The sequence below is a fragment of the Monodelphis domestica genome, chromosome 4 (genome assembly GCF_027887165.1).
Source record: "Monodelphis domestica isolate mMonDom1 chromosome 4, mMonDom1.pri, whole genome shotgun sequence".
Taxonomy (NCBI): Eukaryota; Metazoa; Chordata; class Mammalia; order Didelphimorphia; family Didelphidae; genus Monodelphis; species Monodelphis domestica.
Window position 1 is genome coordinate 396,993,232 of NC_077230.1, and position 21,818 is coordinate 397,015,049.

Sequence of the window (21,818 nt, forward strand, 5' to 3'; positions counted from 1 at the left end):
CTAGACTGAGCTTGAATAGGAAAAAAGGCCAGTTCCCCCTTTCCCTTTTAATCATCCGAGCAGAGGGTGGAGGAGGAATTGAAGTCTGTTGAACAGGACAGTTGATCATGTTATTACTCAAAAGAGAATTCAGTTTCATTTTGGTGATGGTGAAAGGAAGAAGATAGAAGTAAATTTAGAGTAAAAGAAGTTTTCTAGCAATACAGAAAAAGCTTCATAGGGTGTGTGGATAAGAGGGAACACAGTGAGGTGAAGATGAGCGTATCAACTTGGGCTCGTGCCTAGGTAGCAGGGTGTGAATCGTGAGACTAGAAGACACAGGGCGGAGGGAAGGCTCAAAGGAGATCTAGGGTACAAGCAGGAGAGGGCCAGGGAACCAGGATGCTGGAACCTCCTCTAAATGAGGGAGGAGCAGAGAAGCTCAACGTCCAGACCCCAGTCAGGTGCCCCATCTCCCAATCTGCCCCTCAGAAAACCCCCACAACTTCCAGACCACCAGCCTTCCACACAGAGCCCCACCATCCTGCAAGGGAGAACTTGGAGGGGTGTAGGTGAAAGTCCTCCCCTCTGCTCTTGCTGGGTCCAGAGGACTTACTTCAGAGATTATCTAGTCCAGCCCCTCGTTTTTTTCAGATACAGAAATTAAGGCCCAGGGGGATGTGAAAGGCCTTGCTTAAGTCAGTAAGCCTGGACATGCTAGGTTCTCCTGCTCCACAGCTACTCCTTCTGCTTCAGGAATGTGATTTCTAACAATTTGCCCCTTCTGGGAGGTTTAGAAAAACAGGATTTGATCTTTATTTTTCTGTAGAATGTGCTTACTAATTGCTCTCATTATGCTAGAAGCCCAATAAGAGGAAGCGCTGTATCTTCTGTGCACATTGTCAACTCTGGTAGCTCCATACACATTTAATTATGAAAGATAAGAGAGAAGCAGCCTGCAGTTTGGAGGAGGGGGGCACTTTTGTCTTCCAAAGAAACAAGCCGAATGTGGGTGGCTCATAGAGCTTTCTGGAGTAAATCCCCCAAGAGTATTTGTAGCTCTTCAAGGGTGCCAGGAGGAGAAGGAGGCAGTCAGCGTTCGTGCTTCCCCCATTTGCTCCCCTTGGAACTCAAAGATACTATGAATTCTTTAGTCTAGTTTCATCTTGTTCAGGGAAGATAGCAGACCTGATTGGACGGGCCAGAGGGATCACTGTAGGTGGGAAGGAGGAAATGAGATTGCTCGCTCATGCTGGGACCGAGTAGATACTGGGTGTCTTACATAAGACGTGGTGTAAACACTATTCATCCACTCAGTCTTAGGTTCATGCCATTTCTTCATGAGACTCTCAAAGAGGCCGTAGTTGGTGGGGGGAGCTGAAACAAAAATCAGAGTTAAGATGTGAAATCAGGAACCAACAGCTGGACCCAGCCCTGGGTTTGGAGGGTGCTTTAAGGGTAGGGAGGTAAATGCTTCCTTGTAGTTTTCTCAGGTTGAACCAAGACAAACTTGTGATGGGTTTAGGAACATTTAAAGGAAAGGAATTAGATCTAGGAGGTATTGGAAAGAAAGGAAGGGAGGGCCCCGCTGGAAGTCCCCTCCAGTCCCCTAAAGGGCATGTGTGACTGGGGACCTAGGGTTGAATTCAGTTCAACAAACAAATAAGTGCCTTCTGCATTGTTTAAGGCTTTGTGCACCACTGGACACTGGCCCAAGACAACAGCATCCCATCTTCTCTTGGGTAAGGTGTTACTGCCCTATTAGGGAGAAGGAGCTTGTGATGATGAAACTCCTCATACTTCAGGGTAAATTCGCATTAACTAAATAAAAAGAGATTTCCCCACAGTTCACTGAGCTTAATTTTCACTGATGGAGAAAGCTGCCCTTACGTCAATCGCCATAGGGAGGGTGCCACTTCCCTGAGGACTAGGCATACTTCTTCTAAGGCATTGTATGATGGAGTCATGGAGTGGAGGTGGTGGAGGGTGGGCATAGAGGCTGGGATTGGTGTGGGAACACAGATGAGGTCCTGTGCCAACTGTGCCACACATCCTGGGCTGCTAGAGACAGCCACACAGAATTGTTCAGTGCATCCAGGACAATGCTTGTGAAATGCAAGAAAGGGGGCAAAGGGCATCTCTGAGAAGAGAGCACAATTGGCCAGCACCTCATAATGCTGTCTCAGAGACCTGGAATGTCATTTTATTATAAGTGTTGTATAATTAGAATTTGCTCCCCAGAACTCTAAATCCCATCTTCCCATGTTCCCTCTCATGTTACGGGCTAATGTACATTTTGCGTAGCTCTGCCCCTCACTCTCTTTTCCGACCCAGTTTGTGGAGGTGGGGTGAGGTGAGAGGCAGGAGAGTTCTACTCAGGTTTTACTTCTATTTTTTTCTTCTACTTCAAGTGATTATTAATAAATCTTATAAAATATAATACTTGCAGTTATTAAATACTAATTTAAATCTTACATTGAAACTCTGTTATGACTATTGATTTCAGTAACTCCCCTGGAGTTTGAGCTGATCTACCTACACCAAAATGCATGTCATGGGATGGGGCATTATAGCAAAGTTTCAGTGTATCTTGGAACCTATGGCAATCTGTATAGGGAAAAAACGGATTGAGGAAGTACCAAGAAGGGGAAAGTCCGACTTCTCTGGCAGCCACACCAGTTTCTGCCCATTCCAGCTACGGAGTGGTGGCAAGGCAGGATTGTAACCATGCCTGCTGAAATGGTCATCATATGAGCTGATCAAATTCCGATGTTTTCGTTCCTCATGGTGGGTCATCAGATGCTTATATGGCAGGCCCTGGAAGGACAGACATATCCAGGCATTTTTTGGGAGGCTAACTAGGGAATCTCATATAAGTGATTCTAAAAGGATATGAAGTTGACAGTACAGACAATTAATGTGGCTTCCCCAACTAATTAGCCTTCAAAGTAATGAAAACTATACATTAGTGTAATTGCTTAATTGGTCTTATCATCTAAAGTTTACCAATTGTTAGTCTACTCACTTGCTAATCAAGTAAACTGTTCTTCTGGTGAAACTGATTTTCTTCTTATCTACAGACTAGACTGCATACTTCAAAAATTACTGGCATTTTAGAAGATCAAATTTCATTATTTTGTTTAGTAGCATGAATATATTTCCTCTCATTATGGATGCTTTTAAAATTACTTTGCCTTAAAAATTAAATCCAATCCTAGAAATGGTTGTGAAGTTTTACTTACCATTATAATCATAGCAACAAATTAACATTTACTTATTTTCTAATTTTAAAAAATCCAATGATTAGGAACATTTTGGAAAGCTGAATTACAGTAAAGTGTGTGTTTTAAATATATATATATATGTATATGTGTCTGCTATACATATGAACATATGCATAAATTATTGATAGTTTGAAAATAATTTTAACAAGGAAGTGAGGAATGGGTAGTATGAAGCTAAGAATAGATGATGCGTAACTACCTAGAGCAGTGGTTCTCAACCTCTCAATTTGTAGCAATGAGAATACATAATGCATATCAGATATTTACATTCTGAATCATAACTGTAGCAAAATCACAGTTTTGAAGTAGCCACCAAAATAATTTTTTGGTTTGGGGTCACTGCAACATGAGGAACTGTATTGCGGGGTCACAGCATTAGAAAGGTTGAGAACCACTGACCTAGAGACTATGCTAGATGACTTTTTAGGTCCCTTTTAGCCCCAAGAGTTTAATATAAAAATGGCTTATTTCTCCTCCAAACCCACCTTCAAACAAATGGTCTCAAATGATTCACTAGAATTTGTTTTTCAGGTGTTTGGACTCTCATCTAATAAATGACAACTTAATGCTCTCTTTAGATGTAATTTATGCATGATTAAATAACAGGCAGGACTGGCAGATTAAGTAAACAGAGGGTTAACTTAATGCATGTTTTTGTAAACTGAAATTGCATCACCTTTGCTATATTCTGATTTATATTAAGCACATCTCAAGCTCATACTTCATTCCTTCAGAAGAGTGAAATAATTAGTAATACTAAGCCTGACATTTATACCATGTTTTTCAACTTGTTACTATGGAAGACGGTAGAGAGATCTCCATAAATTGTCTTCTGCTACAAAGGTTTTACAGACTTCCTCAGCTGGAAACTGAGAGAACGTTTTCTTTGGTAGCAGTTATTTACTGGGAAAAGAAAGCCTTTTTCTCCTTCTTCCCTGGAGAGGAAGAGCTGTTTGAGTTGGTGAGTGTCCTAAGAAATCTTTCTTATTTCTGGGAAAGTGTCATGGAGAAATGAACTGATTTATTAGGTTGATTTTCATGCCCACCCCGATGTCTGGGTAAGACAGTAAGGTTTGTGTTTGCTATGGTCTGGAATGCCAGCTAAGCCCAATATTTTAAACCGGGGTTCAATAAATAAGTCATACCACAATGATAAAGAGAGAGGAGGGTGATTTCCAAGGTCTACCTCACTGGATTTGCCATTTTACTTTTTTATTCCTAATGCCAGGGCAAATGAACTATTGGGTTTCCCATTGATTACAAGACAAGTGATGTTTAGGCATAAGGGTACATCTCAGACTAGGCTGAGAAAAGCTAGTGGGAAGGGAAGGAAATAGAGACTTCAAAGCAAAAGCTGTATTCATTGGTAATGTAAAAAACATTTCTAACCATCTCCTTGGGGTTTGGTAGGCAGTTGTTGGGTACAGTTTCTGGTGTTATTCTGAGAAAAAAAAGTAGAAACATTCCTATCTAATGATTCTTTGTTCTTTTCTATCAGTAGTGTTTAAGTTGGCGCTCGGGGCAATATTTGGGATAGAAAAGTAAGGTAGAGAGACCATGGAAGCTATCTGAGGAAAAGAAAGGAGATGGGAACAAAAGTTTTAGCTTAGGTAGGTTTTAGGTTTTGACTGAGGTCAGAGAGACCCATAGAGTCAGCCTGGTTCAATTCAGTTCAACAAACATTACATTCCTCCTGTGTTAGACATTCACCTAGGTGCTAGAGCTACAAAGATAAAAACAAAATCATCTCTGCCTTCCAGAAGCTTACATGCTAGGAGGAGTGGGGAGTAGAGGAAATATAGCAAATGTACAAATCATATACAAAATCATTTCAGGAGGGAGAAAATCCCACAAACTGGGTAGACCAGGAAATGCCTTGTGTGAGTGGTGGCAGCTAAGCTCTGCTGGATGAAAACTAGAGTTTTTGTGAGGGAGAGGCAAGGAGGGGGTGCAGTCTAGAAAGAAGTGACCACTGGAGTGAAGACAGAAAGGCTGGAAACTGGAATATCATGTCCATGGAAGAGTTTATAGACCCCACATGAAAGAGAGCAATGTACAATAATACTGGGGAAAAGATGCATTAGGCACATCAGTTTGGCAGTCTTGTGGAGGATGATGGAGAAATAAGACCAGAAACAACGAGATTAGAGTTAGGGGGCTAATGGAGTAATTCAGACAAGAATCACAGAATCATGATATTTCAGACCTTAACAGCCATTGAGACTAACCCATACCTGAAAAATATCCCAACTACAACATTCATGGCAAATGTTCATCCAACTTCTTGAAGGCCTGCAACAAGGGACAGCCTACCACCTCCTAAAGCAGCCTATTCTACTTTTTTTACTTTTTTTTTAACCCTTACCCTTTGTCTTGGAGTCAATACCGTGTATTGGCTCCAAGGCAGAAGAGTGGCAAGGGCTAGGCGTGACTTGCCCAGGGTCACACAGCTGAGAAGTGTCTGAGGCCAAATTTGAACCCAGGACCTCCCGTCTCTAGACCTGACTCTCAATCCACTGAGCCACCCAGCTGCCCCCTTTTACTTTGTTATTTATTTATTTAGAATATTTTTCCATGGTTACATGATTCCTGATTTTCCTCACTCTTCTTCCCTCCCCACTCCCTCAGCTGATGAATAATTCCACTGGGTTGTACATGTATCATTGCTCAAAACCTATTTCCATATTATTCATATTTGCAATAGAGTGATCATTTAACATCAAAACCCCATTCATATCTCCATCAAACCACATGATCGATCATATGTTTTTCTTCTGCATTTCTACTCCCACACTCCTTTCTCTGGATCTTGGATAGCACTCTTTATCATAAGTTCCTTGGTGTTGTCCTGGATCCTTGCACCGCTACTAGTAAAAAAGTTTGTTACATTTGATTGTATCACAATGTTTCAGTTTCTATGTCCTTTTACTATGAATCTGTATGCGTTACTCTGATTCAAATGTGTTTCTTGTAAACAACATATAGTAGGATTCTGGTTTTTAATCCCCTCTGCTATCCACTTCCATTTTATGGGTTAATTCATCACATTCACACTCAGCATTATGATTACAAACTGTGTATTGCCCTCCATCATATTATCCCCTGTAGAACCTGCTCTATTCCCTAACTCTGTTCCTCCTCACCAAAATTTTGCTTTTTGTTACCCCCACATACACACTTCCCCCTCCCTCCCATTACCTTTCTCTTCCCTTATCTTATTCATATACCCTTCTACTTCTCTGTAGGGTAGGATAGAATTCTATACCCTACTGAGTATACTTGTTTTTCCCTCTCTGAATCAGTTACAATGAAAGTAAAGTTTAAGTATTGCCTATCACCACCCTTATCCTCCCCTCTCTATAATGATTTTTCATACCTCTTTATGTTTTATACTTTACCCTATTCTATCTCTCTCTTCCCTTTTCTCTCAGTGCAACTCTCTCTTTAGCCCTTGATTGATTTTTAACATATTATTCATATGTATACATATATTATACATACCTATCATTTCATATCACATTTACATACACATCATATCATCATAATCAACTTACTTCTCTACCCTCTTTCTGAATAAATTCCTTATATCTTCTCTACTACTCAGAGTGATTTTTGAGAATACAGAAATTCTCTATCCATGTAGACATATAAACATTTTGACCATAATGAGTTCCTTAAATTTTCTCTTATTTACCTTTTTGGGCTTCTCTTGTGTCTCATGTTTGGACTTCAGATTTTTTGTTTAGTTCTGGCTTATTCCACAGGAATGCTTGGAAATCTTCTATCTTATTGAATATCCATTTTCCCCCTGAAAGAATACACTCAGTTTTGCTGGATAGATGACTCTAGGTTGTAAACCAAAATATTTTGCTTTTCTGAATATCATATTCCATGCCTTTTGATCCTTTAATGCAGAAGCCACTAAGTCCTGTGTGATCCTGATTGTAGCTCCATGCTATTTGGATGGTTTCTTTCTGGCTGCTTAAAGAATTTTTTTCATAAATTGGTGGCTCATGAATTTAGCTATTACATTCCTGGAAGTTGTCATTTGAGGATATCTTTCTGGAGGTGATCTGTGAATTATTTCAATTTGTTTTCTTCTTTGAGGATCTCTGGGCAATTATCTTTGATAATTTCTTGTAATATTATGTCCAAGGTTTTTTTCTTGATCATGGCTTTCAGGTAGTCCAATAATTCTCAAATTGTCTCTCCTAGATCTATTTTCTAGGTCATTTGTTTTTTCAATAAAATATTTCCTGTTTTCCTCTATTTTTTCATTCCTTTGATTCTGCTTTATTGTTTCTTGATTTCTCATGAAATCATTCATTCCTAGATGGTCAATTCTGATTTTTAAGGCCTGGTTTTCCTTTGTTGGTTTTTGGTTCTCCTTTTTTCAATCGGTCCATTTCTTTTTGCATCACTTTCATTATTCTTCCCCACTTTTTATCTACTTCTCTTATTTAGATTTTGAAATCGTTTTTTGAACTCTTCCAGAATCTGTGTCCAATCCATATTTTTCTTTTGGATTTTACATGTGTTTCCTTTGTTTTCACTGTCCCCTTCTGTGTCTGTACCTTGTTCTTTGTTTCCATAAAAATTCTTTAGAATTAGGTGCTTTGTTTGTTGTTTGCTCATTTTTTTCCTATATAATTATGGCTCTGTTTTCTGGGAAGCTGGGGTACACTCTTAAACTTCAGTCCTTCCTTGATGTTATTCTCTGCTTATTTTCTGGGTTTTTACCAGTTTCAGTTCTTAGAAGATGTGATGGTCTGAGAACTGAGAGTTCTGAGAGTGCCTTTCCCCTGCTCATTCAATTGACCCTGGAGATACTGATGGCTTAAGGACTTGCCTCAGGCTTGGGCACAAGCTTTTGACCTCCCTCTGAACTTAGTCAGATCAGGGGCTTAGGCTCAGTTTTTTCATTTTAATGTGTACTTGATCCAATCAGGCACACCCTTGATTATCCTGTCCTAGAGCTATGCACATAGTTTTGGGCAAAAAGATCCGGTGTGAACTATGTCCTCATCCCAAGTGCAGATTGAGATTCCTGGCTTTGTTCTGGGCCTACACAGATCTTCCCACTTCAGCCCAGATTGCCCTGGGCTGGAACTCTGGACTTCACCAAGGTTTGAAAGAGGTGTGGGTTGTCTTGTACCACTATTTGCCCCAGCAGGATCTCAGAATCTGATTGTTGGCTATGGCTTAGGTTCCAAACCTGTGACAGCAGATGTGGGGTGGGGGTGGGGATGTGTCTTGCTCTTAGTTTGCTCTTCCCTACTTGCTATAACCTCTTGCTAGCTCTGCTCTCCTCTCACCCCAGTACCCCAGATGTTCTATGCCTGCCTTTTGGGTTTTTCTTTTCTTGATAGTTGTTTCACTCTTCTGCCTTGTTGGATCTTTCACTCCTGTATTAGTTTTGTGGTGATATTTTAATCTTGGTTATAGAGGATTCTTGTGGTGACATGGAACTGCTCTGGTTTTCTCACCCCATTCTAATTTTGGATGTCTCCAATTGTACATTTTTCTGGATATGTAGCCTAAATTCACTTCTTTTTTTGCTTATTAATTTATTCATCTTTTTATTTAATTGTTATTCTGAACATGACAAATTATACATACAAAGAACAAGAAAAAAAGTTTCATAGGAAATCATGACTTAGTACATATAGTATTGTCAAAAGTTCAATATGTTTCAAAGCTGACTTACTTGTCTGTTGCCCTCTGTGTGATTTTGAACATTTTTCCATTTTTTTTAAATGTACTCCTTTTAATTTTTTATTTATTTAATTAATTTAGGATATTTTCCATGGTTATATGATTCATGTTTTTTTTTCTTCCCCTCCTCCCTCCTGCCTCCTGGAGCTGATGAGCAATTCTACTGGGTTTTACATGTATCCTTGTTCAAAAGCTATTTCCATATTATTAATATTTGCAATACATTGATCATTTAAAGTCAATATCCCCAAGCATATCTCCATCAAACCATGAGACCAATCATATGTTTTTCTTCTGCATTTCTACTCCAATAGTTCTTTCTCTGGATGTGGATAGAGTTCCTTCTCATAAATCCCTCAAAATTGTCCTGGATCATTGCATTGCTGCTAGTAGAAAAGTCTATTACATTCGATTGTACCACAGTGTATCAGTCTCTGTACAATGTTCTCCTGGTTCTGCTTTTTTTTCTCTGCATTAATTCCTGGAGGTCTTTCCAGTTCACCTGGAATTCCTCCAGTTCATTATTCCTTTTAGCACAATAGTATTCCATCACAATCGGATATCATAATTCATTCAGTCATTCCCCAATTGATGGACACCCCCTTATTTTCCAGTTTTTTGCCATCACAAAGAGCACAGCCATGAATATTTTTGTACAAGTATTTTTCCCTATTATTTCTATGGGGTACAAACCCAGCAGTGCTATGGCTGGATCAAAGGGCAGGCAGTCATTCAAATGCCCTTTGGGCATAGTTCCAAATTGCCTTCCAGAATGGTTGGATCAATTCACTACTTCACCAACAATGCATTAGTGTCCCAATTTTGCCACATCCCCTCCAACATTTATTACTTTCCTTTGCTGCTATATTGGTCAATCTGCTAGGTGTGAAGTGGTACCTCAGAGTTGTTTTGATTTGCATTTCTCTAATTACGAGAGATTTAGAACACTTTTTTCATGTTTTTATAGATAGTTTTGATTTCTGCATCTTAAAATTGCCTATTAGTGTCCTATGCCCATTTATCAATTGGGGAATGGCTTGGTTTTTTGTACAACTGATTTAGCTTCTAATAAATTTGAGAAATTAGACATTTGTCAGAAGTTTTTGGTATAAACATTTTTCCCCAATTTGTTGCTTCCCTTCTAAATTTGGTTGCATTGGTTTGTTTTTTTTTTTTTTTGCATAAAAACCTTTTAATTTAATTTAATAAAAATTATTTATTTTATATTTTGTAATATTCTCTATCTCTTACTTGATCTTAAATTCTTTCCTTTCCCATAAATCTGACAAGTATACTATTCTGTGTTCACCTCATTTACTTATAGTTTCCTTCTTTATATTTAAGGCATTTGCCCATTCTGAATTTATCTTGGTGTGGGGTGTGAAATGTTCATCTAAAACTAAACTCTTCCATACTGTTTTCCAATTTTCCCAGCAGTTTTTGTCAAATAGGGGGGTTTTGTCCCAAAGCTGGGGTCTTTGGGTTTATCATACACTATCTTGCTGACATTTACCCCAATCTATTCCATTGATCTTCTGTTCTGTCTCTTAGCCAGTACCATATTGTTTTGATGATCACAGCTTTATAGTACAGTTTAAAACTGGTACTGCTAGGCCCCCATCCCTCAAAGCTTTTTCATTATTTCCCTTGATATTCTTAATCTTTTGCTCTTCCAAATGAACTTTATTATAATTTTTTCTAATTCAACAAACAAGTATTTTGGTAGTTTGATAGGTATAGCACTAAATAAGTAAATTAATTTAGATAGGATTGTCATTTTTATTATATTAACTTGTCCTATCCATGAGCAATTGATGTTTTTCCAATTGTTTAGATCTAGTTTTATTTGTGTGAAGAGTGTTTGGTAGTTATATTCACATAATTCCTGAATTTGTCTTGTCAAGTTGAGTCCCAGGTATTTTATCTTGTCTAGAGTAATGTTAAGTGGAGTTTCTCTTTCTAACTCTTGCTGCTGGGTTTTATTGGAAACATATAGGAATGCTAATGATTTTTGTGGGTTTATTTTGTACCTTGCAACTTTGCTAAAGTTATTGTTTCTACTAGTTTTTTAGTTGATTTTCTTAGATACTTAGATACTCAAAGAATCTAAGGTGTCATCATCCAGATGACATCCTGTCATCTGCAAAGAGTGACAGTTTAGTTTCCTCATTGCCTACTTTGATCCCTTCAATTTCTTTTTCTTCTTTAATTTCTACTGCTAGCATTTCTAGTACAATATTAAATAATAGTGGTGATAATGGGCATCCCTGCTTTGCTCCTGATCTCATTGGGAAGGCATCTAACATATCCCCATTACAGATGATACTTGCTGGTGGTTTTAAATAAATACTGTTTATTATTTTTAGAAAAGGCCCATCTAATCCAGTACTTTATAGTGTTTTCAATAGGAATGGGTATTGTATTTTGTCAAAGGCTTTTTCTGCATCTATTGAGATAATCATGTGATTTCTATTAGTTTGGTTGTTGATATAAGCAATTATGTGGACGGTTTTCCTAATATTAAACCATCCTTGCATTCCTGGTATAAATCCTACCTGGTCATAATCCTTGTGATAATTTGTTGTAAGCCTTTTAGCTAGTATTTTATTTAATATTTTTGCACCTATGTTCATTAAGGAGATTGATATATAGTTTTCCTTCTCTGTTTTTGGTCTTCCTGGCTTGGGAATCAATACCATATTTGTATCATAAAAAGAATTTGGTAAGACTCCTTTGCCTATTTTATCAAATAGTTTGTAGAGTATTGGGATTAATTGATCTTTAAATATTTGATAGAATTCACTTATGAATCCATCTGGCACTGGTAATTTTTTCTTAAGGAGTTCTTTGATGGATTGTTCAATTTCTTTTTCTGATATGGGATTATTCAAATCCTCTTCTGTTAATCTAGACAATTTATAGTTTGAAAATATTCATCCATTTCACCTAGATTGCCATATTTATTGCCATTTAATTAGACAAAATAGTTTTTAATAGTTACCTTAATTTCCTCTTCATTAGAGGTGAGGTCACCCTTTTCATTCATGATACTGTTAATTTGGTTCTCTTCTTTCTTTTTCTTGATTAACCAAAACTTTATCTGTTTTATTTATTGTTTCAAAATACCAACTCCTAGACTTATTTATTAGTTCAATAGTTCTTTCACTTTCAATTTTATTAATTTCTCCCTTGATTTTTAGTATTTCCAATTTGGTCTTTATCTCAGGGTTTTTAATTTGTTCTTTTTCTAGTTAGTATTTTTTAGTTGCATGCCCAATTCATTAATCTCCTCTTTTTTTGTTGTTGTTAATATGGGAACTCAGGGATATAAATCCACCCCCCAAGTACTGCTTTTGCAGTATCCCAGAAATTTCTATATGTTTCCTCATTGTCATTCTCTTCAATGAAATCATTAAGTGTTCCTATGATTTATTCCTTAACCAAACAGGTTGGGAGAATCATATTATTTAATTTCCAATAAATTTTTATTTGCCTTTCCATGTGCCCTTACTAATTATAATTTTTATTGCATTATGATCTGAAAAAGTTGCATTTATTATTTTTGCTTTCTACATTTATTTCTATATCCTAGTACATGGTCAATCTTTGTGAATTTACCATGTGCTGCTGAAAAGGTGTATTCCTTTTTTATCCCTATTTATTTTTCTCTATATATCTATTAATTCTAATTTTTCTAAGATTTCATTCACATCTCTTCTTATTTATTTTTTGGTTTGATTTATCTAGATCTGATAGAGGAAGATTGATGTCTCCCACTAGTACAGTTTTACTCTCTATTTCCTCCTTAAGCTCCAATAGTTTCTCCTTTAAAAATATGGATGCTATACCTTTTGGTGCCTACATGTTGAATACTGATATTTCTTCATTGTCTATACTACTTTTTATCAGGATGTAATTACCTTCCTTATCTCTTTTAATCAGATCTATTTTTACTTTGGTTTTGTCAGATATCATGATTGTGACTCCTGCCTTCTTTTTCTCAGTTGATGCCCAATAAATTCTGTTCCAGCCTCTTACCTTTTTCTGTGTGTGTCTACCTGTCATATATATTTTTTGTCTACAACATATGGTAGGATTTTGGTTTTTAATCCACTCTGCTATCTGCTTCCATTTGATGGGTGAGTTCATTCCATTAACATTCATAGTTATGATTACTACCTGTGTATTCCCCATCATTTTTATTTCCACCTTTAGTCCTGCCCTTTCTTCTTTCACTATTTCCTTCTACATCAGTGTTTTGCTTTTAATCAGTTCCCCTCTCCCCATTTTACTTTCCTTCCCATCATCTCCCTTCTAATTCCCCCCCTTATTTCTATTTAAGCTCTATTAATTGCCCCCCACCTGTCCCTCCCTTTTAATACTCCCTGCCCTACTCCTCCACTTCATTATTCCCTCCTCTCAACTTTTTATTTATTTATTTACATTATTTCTTTATTCCCTGTAAGGTAAGATAGAATTTTATACCCCAATAGATCTGGCTATTCTTCCCTCTCAGAACTGATTCCACTGCGAATAAGGTTTAAATATTATCTATTGTCACTCTCTTCCTCATCTTCTTATAATAGTATTCTGCCCTCCCCAATGTGCCTCTTTATGTGGTATAATTTATCCTATTTTTCTTCTTCCTTCAAGTTTCTCTTAGTACCATCCTCTTTTTTATACCCCTCCCCAATTTTTTCAATTTATCATCTTGAATAGCTTAAAACCATAACCTCTACCTATGATAATCTACTATGATAATGAAAACTTTTTTTTGCCACTAGTGGATTGGGGTTCCTGCATGTTTATTGCTTTCTTAGCTTCTGTCTTACAGGGCTTTGCCTTGGTAGTATCTTCCCTTCCCAGTCAGAAGCCCAAGTGAGGACAAGTAATGTGATGTTCTTTGTCTATGGTGCGTTAAAGTGTTTTGCCCTGAGGCTATCTTTTCCAGCCGCTGATGCCTCAGCTGTGTTCAGCCCTGTCTTTGCCCAAGCTCCTCACTGGGCTGCCCAGGCTCTCTGCTCTTCAGCCTCAGGTCTCAAGTCTTGCTGCTAAGGCCTTGCACTGCCCTCAGGGGTAAGTCTGTGGTGCTTTCAGCCAGCCCCAGAGAATTTAAAGATTGCCCAGGCTGGCACGCTGACTCTGATGCGGTAGGTAATGTAGGGGAGAGGTGATCAGTTTGCCCTTTGATAAGTGAAGTTTTTCCCCCTTATAGAGTGGGAATCCCAAAACACTGCCTACCTTTAAGGCTGAATCCCATGGAAGAGCCCCTTTACTCATCCAATTTTGATTTCTGTCCTTTTGAGATGCTTTGTAATGATTGGTTGGAAGGAGATTCAGAAGGTTCCTGCAACTAAACTGCCATCTTAGCTCCTCCCCCAGAACTGGATATATTTTTATCTAACACATTTGTCTCCCCATAATTTATCTGCATCTGTTGAAAGCAACATCAACTTTCTCTAGAGGTCATGAAGGCCACCCTTGTGGCCTTGAAGTCATTTTTGGCTCTGTCATTTCCCTCTCTCCATTCATTTGCTGACAAGAAAAGAAAAGACTTAAGGGGAATATATCTGAAAGGGAACAGACTTATTTTGCTTCTCTATATTAAGGGTCCAGGCCCAGACCTAAATCTTATGTCCCTTGACTACCCAGAACCCCAGAAAATAGTTACAGTTCCCTTCTTCTTACCTCAGTTCTTCTCATATAATACGATCTTGTTATAGTATCTGCTTTGTGACCTGGGAATGGGACAAAGTCCTTTTGGAAGGTACTCAGGAAACTGGGTTCTGAAGTTTTGATAAACTGAAAGAGACCATAACACTGATTTAGATTTTGTGATCTCTTTTCCTCTGATGCTTCCTTCTAACAATCAATAACAAAAGCGCCTGGCCAGGAGGTCTTCTGTGTTATATCCAGAATCCAGGTTTCAACCAGTTTTCCTCTTAATGTTATAAAGAGATAGAAGTCAGGAGGTCTAAGTACACGTGGCACAAAGCATATGTTGGTAACATCTGACCAGACCACCATTTTGTTTTTCTCCTCACTTTTCCTCCTCTGTCCTCTTTCTTTTTGGCCCACTGAGTCCTCCTGGTTTTGAGGCCAACTCTCCATCCCCCATGACTTGCTGTGCCTCTCAGACTTATACACAGTAGGCTCTTAAAAGTTCAGAATCTGTTTCTGCCTTCCCCCTGCTCCTATCACCATCCCAGAGCACTGACTGCTTCATTCTTCTCAACTTAAGTGATTTGTTGTCTTCAGCCTATTTTGGATGCTTCTGCCCACAGGGTTTCCATTCAGTTTAACAGAAATTAAGCCAAGGGCCAACGTTCTAATTACAGCTCTTCCCAAGAATAGCATAAGATTCCCAATTTCATATTTTGATATTTAGGGCATGCCCTGATTCTCTTGTCTGGATAGATTTAAATTACACACCTATTTAGAGAGATGTGTACAACAGATGAGTGTGTGTGTTTTTAAATAAAGCTCCTTCTACCTTATTAAACCCACCTTGCCTACCTTTGTCTCCCCCTTCACTTAGCTCCTTACCTTTCTTCTCTCTTCTGCCCAGTTCCCAATGAGCACTCTGGTTGAATACTTTGGTTCAATTCTCCAACTGGGATTAGACCATGGCTGTGGGCACCCCGGAAACATAGTAACAATTTGTACCAAGTTTTCCCAATCCTGAGATCTAGGTCTAAAGTTAATAATGGCATTCAACTATACCGCTTTCTTTTAGTGTCTTTTAGTGATTATACCTAAAGGACTTGCTATGGTTTTAAATTTTTTCCAGTTTCTTTCCTAAAAAGAGACCACAAATTAAAAATTCCCTATAGTACCACTTCCTTCTTTACAGGAAGAATCAAAAGTTGTGTTGAATTCTATTTTGTTTACTGTCACCATGGTGATAGGTTACAACCATGCCTAAGTTAATAGGAAAAATGCTGATTCTATTGGAGCAAAAGGGCTTATTTTCAGTCTCTCTCCAGAATATAAGACTTAGGAGACCTAGCCATAAAATCTCTCTTGCTAAAATGTATAGCTAGTGAAGATTTGAGGTTATTGTAACATTAAAGATCTTTTTTGCCAATTGGTCTTATTTCCAAAATCATAGGCTTTGCCCTTGTCCTAAAAGTATGCAGATAAACATCCTCTTATATAGAGTACTGGAGTTGGAGTCAAAGGGACCTGAATTCAAATTCTGCCTCTAGTACTTAATAGTTTCATGACCTTGAGAAAATCACAGCCTTTTGAGGTCTCAATTTGGCCCATACATCAGTCACTAGTTTTTATATTATTTTCTTTTCCTTTCTTTTTTCTTTTTTTTAAAGCCCTTACCTTCTTTCTTAGAGTTAATACTTTTTTGGTTTCAAGGCAAAAGAGTGGTAAGGGCTTTTGCCCAGGATCACCTAGCTAGAAAGAATCTGAGGTGAAATTTAGACTCAGGACCACCTATCTCTAGACCTGGATCTCCACTGCCCCACCTCTATTCCTTTTAATACTCTATTTTTGATCCATCCTTGAAAGTTGAAGTTTGTTTTGGTTGTGATTACTGTGTCCCCTACACCACTATCCCCCTTAAACCTTCTCTTCCCTGTTGAATTTACTCTTTGTGTGTGTGTATGTGTGTGCATGTAGCCCTCCTTTGTCTACAAACTTCAGATAAGAATGAAGTTCTATGAATTTTAGATTACTCCACCCTACTTAGTCTAACAAAAACGGGAATGTCTACACCCATACTTAAGGATTAAGTATTTAGGAGGATGGCCCATGACAGACATGTACTAGCAAATGACAAATCAGAAATAACTGAAAGACCCCTGGGCTGTCCTAAGTCAAGCTTAAGCTACCATTGGTACATTTGAGTTGCAGGAAAGTGATGTAAAAACCTTCTATATATTTCGCATCACTTACTCTCTCCAGTCTCTTTCTGCAGAAAGGTGGCTCTGGCAGCAGCTTGCTAAGTGTTTCGACATCTTGTTGTGGCAGCAGCTATTGTCTGGGTTTGGTGGTGAGTTTTCCTTGATACTATACTGGGAGAAGCTTAGTAGCCTAGTTCAGGTGAGGCATCTTCACTGAGCTCTCTTGGAGTTTAGGCTGATTCTTTTCTCCTTTACCTTCCAAACATTATCCTCTTAGGAAAACCTCTAAATCTTCTTCAAAGACCTTGTGGCTGAGGTCTTTGAACTCCCCTTGGCAAAGGCCAGGCAGGAGAAATCCTATACCCCCCCCTCTCTTCTCCTTAATTCCTTCCCTCTATATTAATTAAAATCACCATAAATTTCCAAACTGACTTGGGTATTTTATTTGGGACTTTCTCTGGTGACCAAATTAATTTAGATTAAGTCACAACCCTAAAATTACCTTTACAGTCTGGCTAATCCACAAAGAGTATGACCAGGACCCTCAAATTTCCATGAAACCTTTTTCCTTTCTCTCTTTATTACTTCCTCAAGTAAGTTTTTAAGCTGTTTGAAACACAGCTGCAAGATCAGGTGAGTATAAATTTGTTTTTTCTCTTTTCTCCTTAATTTGAATTGAACACAGTCATTTTTTTAAAAAACCTAAAAGCAGCAGGATTGGGGAAGCTGTTTACTTATGAATCCCCTTTCCCTTAGGGAACAAACAACCCAATTAGGCAACCCTAACTACTGACAATACTGCCTAGATTACTCTTAATTAGCACTGAGAGAAACCTGGAGGAAGTTTAGGTCTTGTCCTGCTCTCCACATGTCTCTAGTTTTAAAATTAAGTGAGGAGTAAAATTAAAAAAAAAAAAAACTTGTGAGGCCCACTAGGAAAATAACTACCAATATATATAAATGAATACCAAATTCTACAACATTTGTATGGCGGTTGAAGAATTAGGGGCATTAAAGACTTCAGAATACCTCCAATTTCTTATGTTATTAGGTAATTTCATTTTTATACTCTGAAATACTATGATGAGAAATGCTAACTTGAAAAAATCTGAAGCTAAAATGCAGGAAACCATACAAAAATCTGAAGCTAAAATACAGGAGAACATGCAAAATCAATTGGATGAGTTAAAATGCTTCTTACAGGATCAATTGGAAAATATTGACCCCACCAAAAATATGTCTGAACCTGACAAACCTGTTTCTGAACAACTAAATGAGGAAATTCCCTCCCCCCAAAATGGAAATGGAAAACACCTCTCCTATAGCTCAGCTAACAGACTTGTTCTCTCATGGTCTGCAAATCTTGGCTGAACTTAATACCCAAGACCCTTCTCCTGAAACCCAAACTAATGAAATCCCAGTTTCTCCTGTTCCTTCTCCTAGCCAAAAACCAATCCCAGCCCCAAGGAAATATCCTCCTATCCCAAAACCAATTTCAACCCCAAGGAAATCTTGTCCTTCTAAAGAAACTCGTTCTAGTTAAACTGACCCATGGGGCCCAAATTCAACTAGAGGTCTTTTTCCTCTAAGAGAAGTAATTGAAATAGGAAGCAATGGGGATGATGTGACTCTAAGGCACAATATACCATTTACTCCCCAAGAAATAAATGAATTCACACAAAATGTTCCCACATATGAACAAGATCCTTTTCTGGTAACAAAAAAGATGACAGGAATATTTTTTCAGTATAATCCCTCTTACAAAGACATTGAAAACTTGCTACAGGCTTTTTTAACTGAACATGAGAAAAATAAAATAATTTCTCATGTCAATAAAAGCCGGGGGCACAATGCAGCACACTGGCCATCTCAGGATCGCGAATGGGACTATAACAACTCTGAGGATTATTTACAAGTATACCTTTGTAGGGAGGCCATCTTAACAGCCATGAGAGACTGTGCAGACAGTACAGATAAGTTGACAGAATTTGAAAGAATTAAGCAAAATGAGGAAAACACACCCTCCAGATTCATGGACAGAATAATTGAGTTTCAGAGTCGATACCTGGATTTTGACCTTTCTAAAGAAAAATGCATGAGACAAATTAGAAGGTACTTTGTAAATAATTCTTGAAAAGTGATCAGGGATTATTTTATTTTTTTATTTTTTTCCCACTTGAATTAGTTTATTTAGTCAATTTAGAACATTATTCCTTGCTTACAATAATCACATTATTTCCCTCCCTCCCCTCCACCCACCCTTCCCGCAGCCAAAGTGCAATTTCATTGGGTATTACTTGCGTCCTTGACCAGAACCTATTTCCATGTTGTTGTTTGCACTAAGATGTTCATTTAGAGTCTACACCCCCAACCATACCCCTTCGATCCATGTATTCAACTGGTTGCTTTTCCTTGGTGTTTTTACTCTCACAGTGTTTCCTCTGGAGGTGGATAGCGGTTTTTCTCGTAGGTTCCTCCAAGTTGTTACGGGTCATTGCATTGCCACTAATGGAGAAATCCATTACATTCAATTGTACCACAGTGTATCAGTCTCTTTGTACAATGTTTTCCTGGTTCTGCTCCTCTCACTCTGCATCAATTCCTGGAGGTTGTTCTAGTCCCCATGGAATTCCTCCACTTTATTATTCCTTTGAGCACAATAGTATTCCATCACCAACATATACCACAATTTGTTCAGCCATTCCCCAATAGAAGGGCATCACCTCATTTTCCAATTTTTTGCCGCCAAAAAGACCTCAGCTATGAATATTCTTGTACATGTCTTTTTCCTTATTATCTCTTTGGGGTACAAACCCAGCAGTGCTATGGCTGGGTCAAAAGGGAGACAGTCTATGCCCTTTGGGCATAGTTCCAAATTGCCCTACAGAATGGTTGGATCAATTCACAACTCCACCAGCAATGAATTAATGTCCTGACTTTGCCACATCCCCTCCAGCATTCATTACTTTCCTTTGCTGTCATGTTAGCCAATCTTCTAGGTATGAGGTGATACCTCAGAGTTGTTTTGATTTGCATTTCTCTGATTATAAGAGATTTAGAATGCTTTTCCATGTGCTTATTAATAGTTTTTATTTCTTTAACTGAAAATTGCCTATTCATGTCCCTTGCCCATTTATCAATTGGAGAATGGCTTGATTTTTTGTCCAACTGGTTTAGCCTCTTCATAAATTTGAGTAATTAGACCTTTGTCAGAGGTTTTTGTAATGAAGATTTTCCCCAATTTGTTGCTTCCCTTCTAGTTTTGGATGCATTAGTTTTGTTTGTACAAAACCTTTTTAATTTGATGTAATCAAAATTATTGATTTTACATTTTATGATTTTTTTTCTAGCTCTTGCTTGGCTTTAAAGTCTTTCCTTTCCCAAATATCTGACAACTATACTATTCTGTGTTTGCCTAATTTCCTTATAGTTTCCTTCATTATATTCAGGTCATTCACCCATTCTGAGTTTTTCTTGGTGTAGGATGTGAGATGTTGATCCAAACCTAATCTCTCCCATACTGTCTTCCAATTTTCCCAGCAGATTTTTATCAAATAGTGGGTTTTGGTCCCCAAAACTGGGATCTTTGGGCTTATTATAGACTGTTTTGCTGAGGTCATTTACCCCAAGACTATTCCACTGATCCTCCTTTCTGTCTCTTAGCCAGTACCAAATTATTTTGATAACCACTACTTTATAGTATAGTTTGAGATCTGGGACTGCAAGTCCTCCTTCCTTTGCATTTTTTTTTCATGCTTTCCCTGGATATCCTTGATCTTTTGTTCTTCCAAATAAACTTTGTTATTTGTTTTCTAATTCAGTAAAAAAGTTTTTTGGTAGTTCAATGTCACTAAATAAGTAAATTAATTTGTCATTTTTATTATGTTATCTAATCCCACCCATGAGCAATCAATGTTTTTCCAATTGTTTAGATCTAGTTTTAATTGTGTGGAGAGTGTTTTGTAGTTGTGTTCATATTGTTCCTGTATCTGTCTCCGCAGATAGATTCCTAAGTATTTTATATTGCCTGGGGTGATTTTAAATGGAATTTCTCTTTCTAATTCTTAGAAATGCTGATGACTTATGAGGGTTTATTTTGTATCCTGCAACATTGCTAAAATTGTTGATTGTTTCAACTAGCTTTTTGGTTAATTCTCTAGGATTCTTTAAGTAAACCATCATATCATCTGCAAAGAGTGATAGCTTGGTCTCATCATTACTTATTTTAATATCTTCAATTTCTTTTTCTTCTCTAATTGCTACTGCTAGTGTTTCTAGTACAAGGTTAAATAATAGAGGTGATAATGGGCATGCTTGTTTCACTCCTGATCTTATTGGGAAAGCTTCTAGTTTATGCCCATTGCAGATGATGTTTGCGGATGGTTTTAGATATATAGTCTTTATTATTTTTAGGAAAGGCCCTTCTATTCCTATACTTTCTAGTGTTTTCAATAGGAATGGGTATTGTATTTTATCAAAGGCTTTCTCTGCATCTATTGAGATAATCATGTGATTTTTGTTGGTTTGCTTGTTAATGTGGTCAATTATGTGGATGGTTTTCCTAATGTTGAACCATCCTTGCATTCCTCATATGAATCCTACCTGGTCATAATGAATAACCCTTGTGATGACTTGTTGGAGTCTTTTTGCTATCCTATCTATTTATCCTATTTAAGATTTTTTCATCTATATTCATTAAGGATTATAGTTTTATATAGTCTATAGTTTTCTTTCTCTGTTTTTGACCTGCCTGGCTTTGGAATCAGTACCATATTTGTGTCATAAAAGCAATTAGGTAGAACTCCTTCTTTGCTTATTATGTCAAATAGTTTGAATAGTATTGGGATTAGATGTTCTTTGAATGTTTGATAGAATTCACTTGTGAATCCATTAGTACCTGGGGATTTTTTCTTAGGGAGTTCTTTGATGACTTGTTCAATTTCTTTTTCTGATATGGGTAATTTATTTCTTCCTCTGTTAG

The 21,818-nt window shown here is 37.7% G+C and overlaps 1 protein-coding gene across 2 annotated transcripts; it reads right to left on the reverse strand.

Moving 5' to 3' along the window:
* Positions 1-867: 867 nt before the first annotated feature.
* CFAP107 (cilia and flagella associated protein 107) lies at positions 868-15,865 on the reverse strand. 2 transcript variants are annotated; one of them, XM_007491753.3, is made up of 4 exons: positions 15,525-15,865; positions 14,667-14,780; positions 2,619-2,796; positions 868-1,356 (listed from the first exon to the last, which is right to left on the reverse strand). In XM_007491753.3, exons 1-4 carry the CDS (start codon positions 15,627-15,629, stop codon positions 1,190-1,192), a joined length of 564 nt encoding a protein of 187 aa, XP_007491815.1. In that variant the 5' UTR covers positions 15,630-15,865; the 3' UTR covers positions 868-1,189. The 2 variants fall into 2 exon arrangements, with proteins under 2 accessions (XP_007491815.1, XP_007491816.1); XM_007491754.3 differs by lacking the exon at positions 14,667-14,780.
* Positions 15,866-21,818: the final 5,953 nt, after the last annotated feature.